The sequence below is a fragment of the Geotrypetes seraphini genome, chromosome 7, assembly GCF_902459505.1.
Source record: "Geotrypetes seraphini chromosome 7, aGeoSer1.1, whole genome shotgun sequence".
Lineage (NCBI taxonomy): Eukaryota > Metazoa > Chordata > Amphibia > Gymnophiona > Dermophiidae > Geotrypetes > Geotrypetes seraphini.
The window spans coordinates 28,740,642-28,754,686 of record NC_047090.1 but is presented as its reverse complement, the minus strand read 5'-3'; the positions used below and the strand labels follow the sequence as shown (position 1 = coordinate 28,754,686).

Sequence of the window (14,045 nt, the reverse complement as noted above, 5' to 3'; positions counted from 1 at the left end):
TTTTGGGTCTTAAATTTCCATGGCCTTGGAGAACCTGAATGCCACCATTGCATGGACTGTTGTTTTGTCTCAGGATCATAATGGTGTAACCATGTTTCATCAACAGTAACTAGTCATTCCAAAACATTGACATCAGCTCGATGAAAATGCTGCAAAATTAACTTGGAAGTGTCCACTCAACATCATTTTTCATCAGCATTCAAACACTTGGCTGACAGCTTCTGCATACCCAGCTACTCATGGATTATACATCCAACATGTTCTCTGGATATCTGTAGTGTCTCAGCAATTGTTTTAGACAATATCTGCTGATCTGCCAATATCAGGTCATAAACATGGTCAACAATTTCAGGAGTTGACATCGTTTAAGGTCTCCCAGATCTTGCCGTATCTTCAGTCTCAAAATCTCTACGCTGAAAGTTTGTACACCACTTCTTCACTGTGGAGTATGGTGGGCATTTGTCACTCAATGTTTGCATCATACATTCATGGATTTCCTTTGTAGTTTTCTTCTGCAAGAATAGATGTACATCTCCTTATGAGTGGCTTAAGGTGACGTAGGTAAGGATAAGCTAGATGCGCATCTTTTATGAGAAGCTTAGAGTGATATGGGGACTAATACTATGCCAGGGTACACCTGACGGGGCCTCCGCGTGTGCGGATCACCAGACTTGATGGACCTAGGGTCTGTTCCGGAGATGGCACTTCTTATGTTCTTATGTAATAGAAACTTCATGACGGCTCGGCGGTCTACACTTGGAAATTTGTTGACATGGTTCAATCAATGATCTGAAACAATGTCAAAATATAGCATTATGATTCTCAAATTGATACTTTGCAAAATAACACTCTCTTCAGCTACAGTGGCAAAATAACGCTCAAAATTTAGGAAGTTGGTTGGGCTAAGAACGTTTCAGCACTTTGTCGTAAGGCCCAGATTAAAGTCAGGCACCTACATTGGTGCACCTAGCCGATCTACACACCTAATTTAAAAGCTTAATCGGTGCAGATAATTGGCAATTAACTTGTAATGGATGTTAATTGCATTTAATTGGATGGTAGGCGCCTACCAGAAAATAGGTGTGGTTAGGGGGTGGATGGTGGGCATGTTTTACTTGTAGGCACCTGTTTTGGACTTAGGCACTGGTATTTAGGCCAAGAAAACCCTGGCATAAATATGGTGCACGCCTAAGGTTAAGACATCTAAAACCACTTTAGGCAACGCTAGGTGAGATTCTATAAAATGTGCCTATCTTGTATAGCATTGCACCACTCTAATCAGTAACTGCATTTTAGGCTCCATTTATAGAATCAAGCCCTAAATCTGCATCAAAAGCTAGGTCAAAATTGTTGTGTAGCCTCAAACTGTGGTGCTTTCCCACTGGCCACACAAACAGCATTCCATAATCTATAGTCATGGGTCTGGTTGGTACTAGTAAACAAATCCTTTGCACACACATCTTAAAAGGAGCTTTTACTCACGGTTAGCATAAGATCATAAGATTAGCCTTACTGGGTCAGACCAATGGTCCATCAAGCCCAGTAGCGCATTCTCACGGTGGCTAATCCAGGTCCCTAGTACCTGGCCAAAACCCAAGGAGTAGCAACATTCCATACTACCAATCCAGGGTAAGCAGTGGCTTCTCCCATGTCTTTCTCAATAACAAACTATGGACTTTTCCTCCAGGAAACTGTCCAAACTTTTCTTAAAACCAGCTACGCTATCCGCTCTTACCACAACCCCTGGTAACGCGTTCCAGAGCTTAACTATTCTCTGAGTGAAAAATTTTTTCCTTCTATTGGTTTTAAAAGTAACTTCATCGTCTTTGTAATTTCTGATGGAGTGAAAAATCGATTCACTTGTACCCATTCTACTCCACTCGGGATTTTGTAGATTTCAATCATATCTCCCCTCAGCCGTCTCTTTTCCAACCTGAAGAGCCCTAACTTTTTTAGTCTTTCCTCATACGAGAGGAGTTCCATCCCTTTTATCATCTTGGTTGCTCTGTTAAGTATTTTGTCAGTGTGTAAAGCAGTCTCATTTATTTTCTGTACCAATAAACAGTGACCACACTTTGGCAACTTATCAAAGAAACATGCTTTAAATGAAAATATCAAAGAACGTTAGCACATCCATACCTCCCCCTGGGTTGTAACAGTAGGCAGTATAATGCCCGGAGCCGAAGCCCTTCCCATGATGCATCACTACAGCAGACAGTTCATACATGAAACACTTGGGCTTCAGCAAACCAGTGGATTCTCTACAACAGTAGGGTTCCATATTGAGTATCTGGTCAAAACTGACATGCACGCCAATCTTCTCACGATGGTTACGTCCTGACCACCTGTAATATTAAGGAGAGAGTTAAAAAAAAATTGTGTCTTCATCCAAGCCAATTCATATTCAAGTGTGATACACTCGTATTATTATTACTGATAAACAATAATTTTTTAAAAATGCTTTTTTATATTAGATACAATATTTCCTGTATACTACTAAAAGACTGCTAAATAAAATAAGTTCAGTATAAAATCATAACTATTTGAGGCTTGTGCAGGTGGGATCAAATGGTTTGCGGGGATGGCGTGGGGACGGGGTGGGAATGGGCACAATTTTTTCCCCGTGTCATTCTCTAGTCAGAGAGAGGGCTGAGGCTAGTGTGAGCAGTGGGGAGGAGACCCTGCTTGCTTCTGGTGATGACTAGAAGTCTGTTGGGGTGAAATGCATTTAAGAGATCCCCCCACACCAGGAGGGGGGGGAGAGTGGAGGAGAGATGTAATCCCTGCCAAGTCAATGCCCAGGGCGCACTGCTTCCCCTGCCCCCCCCCCCTTATTATGCCATTGCTTGGCACCACATTACCTGCAGTGCCAGATAGTGAGGTCACCTGCACTGTCACAGCAGGTAACACAATGCAAGCCAAAACAAATAAAACATCCCTCAACACACACCATAATTGACTGATGGACTGTTGAGAATCCTGAGTCTTACTGAGAGCTGATAGGAAAATATGAGAAATGGGAATGTTAAGATATTGATATAAATAAGAAGAGATCAATATTTTGATTGTAATTTAATTTTGATTTTATTAAATTTTACTTTATTTTGTTTGTCCAGTAACATGGAACGTGACATTTAAATTGTGATGTTTAGAATTGTGTATGTAAAGTTGTCGATAGAGTGGAATATAAATATTGAAATGAATACATTTAATTAACGATACTATCCTGTACAGAATGTAGTGCAATGCTTGATACAGCTTTTTTCCACTAGACCACCAATCCAACAGGAGCTGTGTGCAGGGGAAATCCCTGTCTTTCAGGTAGATAGTATTATGCTGAGTTGACTTTACTCCACCTTAAACACAATGCTGGGAAGATACTTTCTGACAACCTGATACAGCACTTCTCAAACAGGAGTATTAAAAATAACACATGAGGAAGTCTGGAATACCGATAGCTACATAATGAAGGGTCCAGTGGGAATGAAAGACTATATACTCATTCAGGTTACCACTGATTGAACCCCTCTCTTCTACGAAACTGCGATAGCAGTTTTTAGCATGGTGAGCCGCGCTGAATGGCCCGCGCTGCTCCCGAGAGTTCCTATAAGCGTCGGAAGCAGCGCAGGCCATTCAGCGTGACTCTCTGCGCTACAAACTGCTAGTGCAGTTTAATAGAAGAGGGGGTAAGTCTTTGTATTGGCTCCTTACCTGAAGCGCTTAAGGTGAAGCCTCAGTACTTGAGGTAGCTGACACACCATAAGCTGTTTCTGAGCTTCTGTAAGAATAACTGGTTTGGCTGAAAACTTCCTACGTTTTGCTGGGATAAAAAAAAGGAATATAGTGATTAGATACCGACTAGTCAAGCAACGTAATTAAACTATATCCATAAACAGTGCCATGGAGATAAGTAGTACTGCTATATTATGTCCCCAAAAAATACATAAAGCGGTTGATGGATTTTTTTCCACAAAGATGTCCAAGTTGCTATTTTCAAAATTCATCATTTTAACATGTCTAAGGGCTCCTCTTACTAAGGTGTACTAGTGTTTTGTGCGCATGCAACAGATTAGCGCGCATTAACCCTGCGCTACGCGGCTAGAACTAACGCCAGCTCAATGCTGGCGTTAGCGTCTAGCACGCGCGGCATTGTAGCGTGTGCTATTCTGCACGTTAAAGCCCTAACGCAGCTTAGTAAAAGGAGTCCTAAATCTCAACCAGGCATGTTGGAGGCACTTGTTGAGCAGAACTAGGGTAGATTTATGATGTGAAAATTTATTCCAGTGTTCCATTATCGCAGAAACGTCCAGGGCAAAAACACAGGATATTTTTGGCTGGACCTGTTTCAATAACAGCTGTTAAAAAGGTGCCCAAACAGACAAAATAACCACTAGAGAGATAAAAACATACTCCCTCCCAGTATCTTCAGATATTACAAAAAGAGTCAAGAAGTGCCCATGTCTTCCAAAATTGTAACAAGTTGTGATTTTAAAATTGTAACAAGTTGTGATTTTTTTGAGCTAATAATTTCTTCATGCTTTCTTACTGAACATAAATAATTCCACCATTCAGATGCATTAAGCTACAAATGTTCACATGGGTGGGTGGCTATTGCAACCATAATAATAGCGAGTTTATTATGAGCAATAGACATTTTTAAATCAGAGGATGATGAGTGTAGAACAACCATTTCATAAGACATGTGTATATTTTTGGAGTAAGGCAAATATAGTAGACATTTTATCCAAAATAGCATTCCAATAATTATGAACATTAGCACAATAGAATAGATGACATAGTGTTCATTCCATTGATAAAACAATAAAAATATATGCTGAATCTAAAAAAAAAAAAAAGATTTTTAAAAATTTTTTTTGGAGGGGCATGTCTGGGGTAGAGAGCAGGTATTTCTGCTCTTTTCAGATCCAGACTCAAAGCCCACTTCTTTGAAGATTCTTACAATTCCAAACTCCAACCCACCTTCTAAGCACCAATATCTGTCTTATCATTCCCTCTGTTAACTCCCCTACCATCTAAGTATCTGCCTTGTCTTATTCCCTCTGTAAGTCCCCTACCTGAGCACTTTCTTGTCCAGTTTGTCTGTCTTGACTAGATTGTAAGCTTTTTTTGAGCAGGGGCTGTCTCTTCTGTGTTTTGATGTACAGTGTTGCCTATATCTACTAGCGCTACAGAAATGATTAGTGGTAGTTGTAGCAGTAATCAGTTAGTGCGTCAGCATTATCACACTCTAACTGGTTAGCTGATTACCGCAAAATGACAACATTAATGCATGAACAAGAAAGAGCAAGATAATGGAGAAGAACTCTCCTCACGTCCAGTAATACCAAGACAGCACAGTTACTTACCGTAACAGGTGTTATCCAGGGACAGCAGGCAGATATTCTTGACTGATGGGTGACGGCACCGACGGAGCCCCGGTACGGACAATTTTAGAGTGATTGCACTCTAAGAACTTTTTAGAAAGTTCTAGCTCGGCCGCACCGCGCACGCGCGAGTGCCTTCCCGCCCGACAGAGGCGCGCGGTCCCTCAGTTAGTATAAGCCAGCTAAGAAGCCAACCCGGGGAGGTGGGTGGGACGCAAGAATATCTGCCTGCTGTCCCTGGATAACACCTGTTACGGTAAGTAACTGTGCTTTATCCCAGGACAAGCAGGCAGCATATTCTTGACTGATGGGTGACCTCCAAGCTAACAAAAAGAGGGATGGAGGGAAGGTTGGCCATTAAGAAAACAAATTTTGTAAAACAGATTGGCCGAAGTGACCATCCCTTCTGGAGAATGCATCCAGACAATAATGAGATGTAAAAGTGTGAACTGAGGACCAAGTAGCAGCTTTGCAGATTTCCTCAATAGGAGTGGAGCGGAGGAAAGCTACAGATGCTGCCATTGCTCTGACTCTATGGGCCGTGACAGAACCTTCCAGTGTCAGTCCGGTCTGAGCATAACAGAATGAAATGCACGCTGCTAGCCAAGTAGACAATGTACGTTTCGAAACAGGACGTCCCAATTTATTCGGATCAAAGGACAGAAAAAGCTGGGGAACTGATCTGTGGGGTTTCGTACGCTCCAGATAGTAAGCAAGAGCCCTTTTACAATCCAAAGTATGCAGAGCTTGTTCCCCAGAATGAGAATGAGGTTTTGGAAAGAAAACAGGTAGAACAATGGATTGGTTGAGATGAAATTCAGAAACAACCTTGGGGAGAAACTTTGGATGTGTACGCAGAACCACCTTGTCATGGTGAAAAACCGTAAAAGGTGGATCTGCAACCAGTGCATGAAGCTCACTGACTCTCCTGGCAGAGGTAAGAGCAATAAGGAAAAGAACCTTCCAAGTGAGAAATTTGAAAGGAGACGTAGCTAAAGGCTCAAATGGAGGTTTCATTAAAGCTGAAAGAACCACATTGAGATCCCAGATAACCGGAGGGGCTTTAAGAGGTGGTTTCACATTGAAAAGCCCACGCATGAACCTGGACACCAGGGGATGAGCTGAAAGAAGTTTTCCATGGACTGGCTCATGAAAAGCTGAAATGGCACTGAGGTGGACCCTGATGGAAGAGGACTTCAGGCCAGAGTCAGACAAAGAAAGAAGATAATCCAACAACGTCTCCACTGCTAGGGAAGTGGGATCAAGATGATGAAGAAGACACCAGGAAGAAAATCTCGTCCACTTTTGATGGTAACATTGTAGAGTGGCTGGTTTCCTGGAGGCATCCAGAATGGAACGAACGGGCTGAGACAAAAGAGTATCAGTCGAGTTCAGCCCGAGAGATACCAAGCCATCAGGTGTAGAGACTGGAGGTTGGGATGCAGAAGGGTTCCCTGCTGTTGCGTAAGCAGAGAAGGAAACAGAGGAAGAAGAAAAGGTTCCCTGGAACTGAGTTGAAGTAGAAGGGAGAACCAATGTTGCCTGGGCCACCTCGGAGCAATCAGAATCATGGTGGCTCGTTCCCTCTTGAGCTTGAACAAGGTTCTCAACATGAGAGGCAGAGGAGGGAAGGCGTACAGGAACAGATTCGACCAGTCGAGGAGAAAAGCATCTGCTGTTAGACGGTGTGGAGAGTAAAGTCTGGAGCAGAAAAGGGGCAGCTGATGATTGTGAGGAGCTGCAAAGAGGTCTATCTGAGGAGTGCCCCATTGATTGAAGATAGACTGCAGAGTTACTGGATCGAGTGTCCACTCGTGAGGTTGGAGAATTCTGCTGAGTTTGTCCGCTAAGGAATTCTGTTTTCCCTGAATGTATATAGCTTTCAGGAAGAGATGGTGATCTATGGCCCAAGTCCAGATCTTCTGGGCTTCCTGGCATAAAAGGTGAGAGCCTGTCCCACCCTGTTTGTTGATGTAGTACATCGCAACCTGATTGTCTGTGCACAACAGAAGGACCTGAGGAAAGAGAAGGTGTTGGAAGGCCTTGAGGGCGTAAAACATCGCTCTGAGTTCCAGGAAATTTATTTGATGCTTCCTTTCCTGGGCTGACCAAAGACCTTGAGTCTGGAACTCGTTCAAGTGAGCTCCCCATGCGTACAGAGAGGCGTCGGTGGTGATGACTAGTTGATGAGGAGGCTGATGGAACAGAAGACCTCTGGATAGATTTGAGGATACCAACCACCATTGAAGAGACTGACGAAGAGATGATGTCACAGATATGTGTCGTGAGCAAGGATCCGACGCTTGGGACCACTGGGTAGCAAGGGTCCATTGAGGAGTGCGCAGGTGAAGACGGGCATGAGGTGTGACATGAACTGTGGATGCCATGTGCCCCAAGAGTACCATCATTTGTCTTGCTGAGATGGACGGCAGAGGAAGCACCTGGTGACATAGAGACTGAAGAGTCTGGAGACGATTGGATGGTAGGAAAGCTCTCATGAGGAGTGTATCCAGGATCGCTCCAATGAATTGAAGCCTCTGAGTGGGAATGATATGAGATTTGGGTAGATTGATCTCGAATCCCAGAAGTTGTAGAAACTGGATGGTTTGGTTGGTGGCCAGAAGGACTGCTTGAGCGGAAGTGTCTTTGATCAACCAATCGTCCAGGTAAGGGAATACATGCAGGTGGTGAGAGCGTAGAAATGCCGCTACCACAATGAGACATTTGGTGAATACCCTTGGAGAAGAGGCAAGACCGAAGGGCAGTACCTTGTACTGGTAATGACAATGATTGATCATGAATCGGAGATATGGTCTTGAGGTTACATTGATCGGTATGTGAGTGTAAGCCTCTTTGAGATCGAGGGAGCATAGCCAGTCGTTTTGATTTAGGAGGGGATAAAGGATGGCTAAAGAAAGCATCTTGAATTTTTCTTTTACTAGATGAATGTTGAGATCGCGAAGATCCAGGATGGGTCTGAGATCTCCTGTCTTTTTGGGAACTAGAAAGTAACGGGAGTAGAATCCCTGCCCCTTTTGATCTAGAGGAACTTCCTCTATAGCGTTCAGAAGGAGGAGGGATTGGACCTCCTGAATAAGGAGGGCCGATTGAGGACTGTTCAAAGCAGACTCTTTTGGCAGGCTTTGAGGCGGAAGAGTCTGAAAGTTGAGAGAGTAGCCGTGGCGGATGATGTTGAGGACCCATTGGTCCGATGTGATTACTTCCCACCGGCTGAGGAACAGAGAAAGTCGACCTCCTATAGGCTGAGGCAGGAGAGCAGGAATAGGGATACTGGCTATACTGTGGAGAATGAAGTCAAAAGGGCTGTGACTTCTGCTGAGGAGGTTGTTTTACAGCTTGTTGCTGCTGCTGTTGTCTGGGAGGCTGACGTTGTTGTTGCCTCTGACGCCTAGGTTGCTGAGCAGTGGTAGTCAATGGACGAGCTGTGAAGCGGCGTTGATAGGCCGATTGCTGCCTGTATGGTCTTGGCGGAGGAGGCTTCTTTTTATTCTTGAGCAGGGTATCCCAGCGCGTCTCATGAGCAGAGAGCTTTTGTGTGGTTGAGTCCATGGAATCCCCAAAGAGCTCATCCCCTAGGCATGGGGCATTGGCTAACCGATCTTGATGGTTAACATCAAGCTCGGATACCCGAAGCCAGGCCAAACGACGCATAGCTACTGACATTGCTGTCGCTCTGGATGTTAGTTCAAAGGTGTCATATATGGATCTCACCATAAACTTACGTAATTGTAGAAGAGACGACAAGCATGCGTGAAAAGCGGGATGCTTTCGTGAAGGAAGATATTTTTCGAAAGAAGCCATGGTGGTAAGGAGATGCTTTAAATAAAAAGAAAAATGAAAAGCATAATTACTAGCCCTATTTGCTAACATAGCATTTTGGTAGAGCCTCTTACCAAATTTATCCATGGCCCTTCCTTCTCTGCCAGGAGGGACAGATGCATATACACTGGCTCCTGAAGTCTTTTTAAGGGTGGATTCGACAAATAAGGATTCATGTGGAAGTTGAGGTTTGTCGAACCCAGGAATGGGAATTACTTTATATAGAGAATCCAGTTTACGTGGGGCCCCTGGGACAGTTAAAGGAGTCTCTAAATTCTTATAGAAAGTTTCCCTCAAGATGTCATGAAGGGGAAGTTTCAAAAATTCCTTTGGGGGCTGATCAAAATCAAGGGCATCCAAAAAAGCATGCATTAATGACAACATTAATGCATGAACAAGAAAGAGCAAGATAATGGAGAAGAACTCTCCTCACGTCCAGTAATACCAAGACTGTGTCCTTTCACCATCACCTTTGTAAAGGTGCAAAGGGTCGTGCTTAACTTGAAAGGGAGTGCTGAAATGAGAAACTTTCTGTGTTCCTGGAAAATGGGATTATGTAAGTAGGCCTCCATCAAATCCAGTGAGGCCAGAAATTCTCCCAGAGCCACTGAGGCTAGCACCGAATGCACAGTCTCCATTTGGAATCTGAGTACCTTTAGTACCACATTGACAGACTTCAGATCCAGGATGGGCCTCCAATCATCCAAGTCTTTCTTGGGCACAATAAAATGCATCAAATATCTGCCCAAGCCCAATTCTGTGCCTGGTACTGACTCCATGGCCAAGAGCTTCAGAAGCCATTTTACTGTTGCTCTGACTTTGCTGTCTCCAGTCTTCCTGCTGGAGAGTTTACAAAGAAATTGCAAAGAGTGAAAAATTCAAGCTTATAGCCCTCTCAAATTACGTCCAGCACCCATTTTTCTGAACAGATCTTTGCCCAGGCCTCCTTGTACTCTGAGAGTCTTCCTTCTATTCAGGGACTTCTTGGTAATAGCTGCAGAATGGGGCCTGAGGTTTTCTGGAGCCCCCAAACCTTTGTCTAGATCTCCGAGCAGAGGAACCCATTGCTACATGGCAAGACTGCCTGTAGCCACAAAAGGAACCATGGTTTGACCCTCATGGGGCACACCATCTACTGTCTGGCAATGACGTATGATCTGCCACACTGGCCATAAGATTTTCTGGACCAACACGGCGCCATTCAGCCTGCGCTCAAGCACCTGATAAATCAGGGATGAGCCAAGCTCCCAGAGGAACGTCCCTAAGCTGCCCTACGAATTATACTCCTGGCGGAATTCTGCTCCTGTCTCTGTTCCCCCCACACAGGTCTGGCCTCTCTCCCTATGACAGACACTCCCCCCTCCCCCCATTTTGTGAGATCAGACATACATGCAGGCCTCCCAGAGCAGTAGCAGCAGAGGCAGCACTATGAATAGGCTGCTTGCGGCCAGCCCCGCCAGGGCTTTCCTCTGTTGCATTACTTCCTTTAGTCAAATGAAACGGTAGAGAAAAGGCCCTGGTGAGACCGGCCGGCCGGCCGCAAGCAGCCCATTCACAGCACTGCTTCTGCCGGCTGGCTGCTGCTCTGGGAGGCCCGTAGTTATTTTTGATCTTTCGGGAGTGTTGGTCAGAGGGAGAGAGGCCAGACCCATGTTGGGGAGGAGGAGGAGATGAGGACATGGATGCTAGACCATAATATATATTTTTTTTGGGGGGGGAAGGAGAGGAAGGTACATGGATCCTGGATGCAAGTGTGAAGGGGAAGAGGAGGGGACATGGATCCTGGACTCCAAGTGGGAAAAGGGAAGTGTGGGGGAGAGGAGGGGACATGGATCTTGGACTGCAAGTAGGGGGGAAGGAAGAGGAGGGGACATGGATGCTGGACCTGTAAGCAGAGGGGAAAGGGGGTGAGAAGGAAACCCAGGCCAGAAAGGGGGCTGAGAAGAAAGAGATGCTTGACTAGAGAGGGAGAGAAATGGACCTGCAAGTGGGGATGGGAGGATGCTAGAGGAAGGAAAAGAGAGTGACCAAGACCAGTGAAGAGAGGGAGAGAGTGATGCCAGACTATTGGGGCGAAGGAGGAGATTCAGGGTGTAAGTGAGAGAGGGGTGGGATTCAAAGGGAGACAGAAGCTGGCTTGAGAAAAGAAACTGAGGAGGCTGGAACCTGAGAAAGGAGAAGGCAGGAAGGAATTTCAGGCCTCTGAATAGGAGAATTCTATGCAAAACCCTACACGTTGCAGAATTTTAAAATATTTGTGCAGAATTTCACCAGGAGTAGAATTAGTGCAGGCCAACTAGGTAGGTGCTCTGCAAAAGGGTTGCCCCCTTCCCCCCAATCCAGCTGCAACCCTCTGATCCAAAAACCTTCTCCCAGGCAGAGCTGTTCCAGAAATTCTGGGAACCTCTGTACCACCAGGAAGCCTCAAAAGTCAGATAGAAATCCAAAAATAATAAAACAAATGCAGAGCAGAAAAAAAGACACCTTCTCTTCTCGCTTGTAGAAGGAAAAACTGAGGCGCTGAGGCATTGCCCAGTGACACAAGGAAGCAGAGTTGGAAAATGTAGACAATCCTCGTGGATGAAGGGAAGAAACCCACTTGTCATGACTACTGTACTCTTTGCACTAGAAATGCATGTGATTCTACTACTACTTATTATTTCTACAGTGCTATTAGACACACGCAGCGCTGTACACTAAACACGTAAGAGACGGTCTCTGCTTGACAGAGCTTACAATCTAATTGAGATAGAAACAGGACATATAAGGGATTTGGGAATAACAAAATAGACATGGGTACTGAAGAAGTGACTAGGAACTAGGAGTTAAAACCAAACTCAAAAAGTGGGCTTTTAACCTAGATTTGAATATGGCCAGAGACGGAGCTTGTTATGTTACAAGTATGTCCTGCCAAATCCTCATTAATTAGAGTTCTAAGCGGGTCACAGGCATCATTTTGTCACATAGAATTTTGTATAGTTTAATTTAGTTTATTTAATTGCATCCCGCCTGTCCCAAAGCAGGTCACAACAAAATACAAACATAATGTCTAACCTCTTAAAAATCTCAAAAGGCTACCAGCACCTAACCTAGGTACATATCGTTCAGGTCCCATATTTCATCTTACAAAAAAGATGTTTTTTTTTTTAACAGTTTCTTGAAACTACTCAAGTTTATTTGCTGTCTTATATATCCAGGAAGAGTTAAGTATTATACATGCTACATAAAGTTATCAAATTATACATATTTACAGTTGCCCCTTAGCTTAGTGGCTTTCTCTCAATAGCCTGTTTGAAGAGTTCAAGTTTTGTGTGCAGAACAGACATCTCTGGGTACATACTGCCTTTACTCACTGTTGCACTGCTCGCATGCATAAATCTTTCCTTCCAAAGCCTCAGTCTCTGTGAACTTGGCCAAAATTTCCGTCAATAAGCATGGATGATGGGAAGCAGTCTCCCTCCCGCTGAAGTGGTATCTCTCAGGAAATTCTAGTGACAGGTCCCAGAAGGGTTCTATTGTATTAGATTTATTGTCACAAGCAAGACATGTAACCTGCAGAACAAACAATTCAGTTAAGTTGTTCCAGTGAAATAGTTCAAGTATACAAACATTCCAAGCGCTACTTTACATATACTAGTGAACTTTAGTATTTTATCTGCTACAGTAGAATAACAACCCCTATGCGGAAGAACATTTATTACAATCAAGTTTTAGCCAACAGTTCACTCAAAGCTTTATGCATTTGACAATGCACTCAGAGCATAACATATTATTCTGGAATAGATAGATTAATTTCCTAGTTTGCTCAACTAATGAGAATCACAATAACCTGATTTATTTGTGAAAACATTTTGGGATGATCAACAAACTTCTGCTTCAATATCTTTTAGAAGATGAATGTTGTCCTGAACACTGATTGTTTTTGCTTTTTCTTTCCTTAGCTGTGAACTGCGGGGGGGAAAAAACTTATTTTTAGAACTTATATCACAGCCTTATCAAATGTGAAAAAATCCCAAGCACCTTCCAGCCAGCCTGTAGGCCACCAATCTTTACTAGCGCTGCTCGATTCAGGGAAAATTTTTTTCAATTTGATTCGGCCTATTGAATCGAGTTTTCAATTCGATTTTCCCACCCAATGGCGGGTTTATTTTGTAGCCTTTCCACCCACCCCACTCCAACCGCCTTTGCTCTCTCCAACCCCATACCAGAGCTATGGTATAAATAAACAAAAAAGACTTTTCCTCTCTCTGTCATGTTCAAGTTTCAAGTTTTATTAGGATTTTATATACCGCCTATCAAGGTTATCTAAGCGGTTTTACAATCAGGTACTCAAGCATTTTCCCTCTCTGTCCCGGCGGGCTCACAATCTATCTACCGTACCTGGGGCTATGGAGGATTAAGTGACTAGCACAGGGTCACAAGGAGCAGCATGGGGTTTGAACCCACAACCCCAGGGTGCTGAGGTTGTAGCTTCAACCACTGTGCCACACACTCCTCCATGCTCACTGTCTAACACCAGCTCTGGCAGGATCCACATTTCAATCATAAATAGAAAATAACATAATTTTTTTCTACCTTCCTTTGCTATATTCAACATTTGTTTCTTTCCCACCGTCTACCATCTCTCTCTCTCTGCCTTGTACCCTGGGTCAAACCTCTCTATTCCCCTCCAAGCAGCATCTTTCCCTTTCTACCCTCCATTATCATGTGAAACATTTGTGAATTAAGGACTTACTTCCCTGGGGGAAGATAGATGAGACCCTCTTGGAGGAGCATTGAGAAGCTACAATTTTAGGACCTAGAAAAACCACAATTCTCACA

The 14,045-nt window shown here is 44.0% G+C and overlaps 1 protein-coding gene across 3 annotated transcripts in view; it reads right to left on the bottom strand.

Annotated features, from left to right (window-relative positions):
* USP44 (ubiquitin specific peptidase 44) overlaps window positions 1-14,045 on the bottom strand; it is a 63,256-nt gene that overhangs the window by 12,801 nt on the left and 36,410 nt on the right. For all 3 annotated transcript variants that reach the window (XM_033951729.1, XM_033951728.1, XM_033951730.1), the window contains 3 exons: window positions 12,578-12,776; window positions 3,712-3,820; window positions 2,140-2,345 (listed from right to left, as the gene is read on the bottom strand). In XM_033951729.1, coding sequence (XP_033807620.1) covers window positions 2,140-2,345; window positions 3,712-3,820; window positions 12,578-12,776 — 514 coding nt within the window. The remainder of the gene's footprint in view (window positions 1-2,139; window positions 2,346-3,711; window positions 3,821-12,577; window positions 12,777-14,045) is intronic.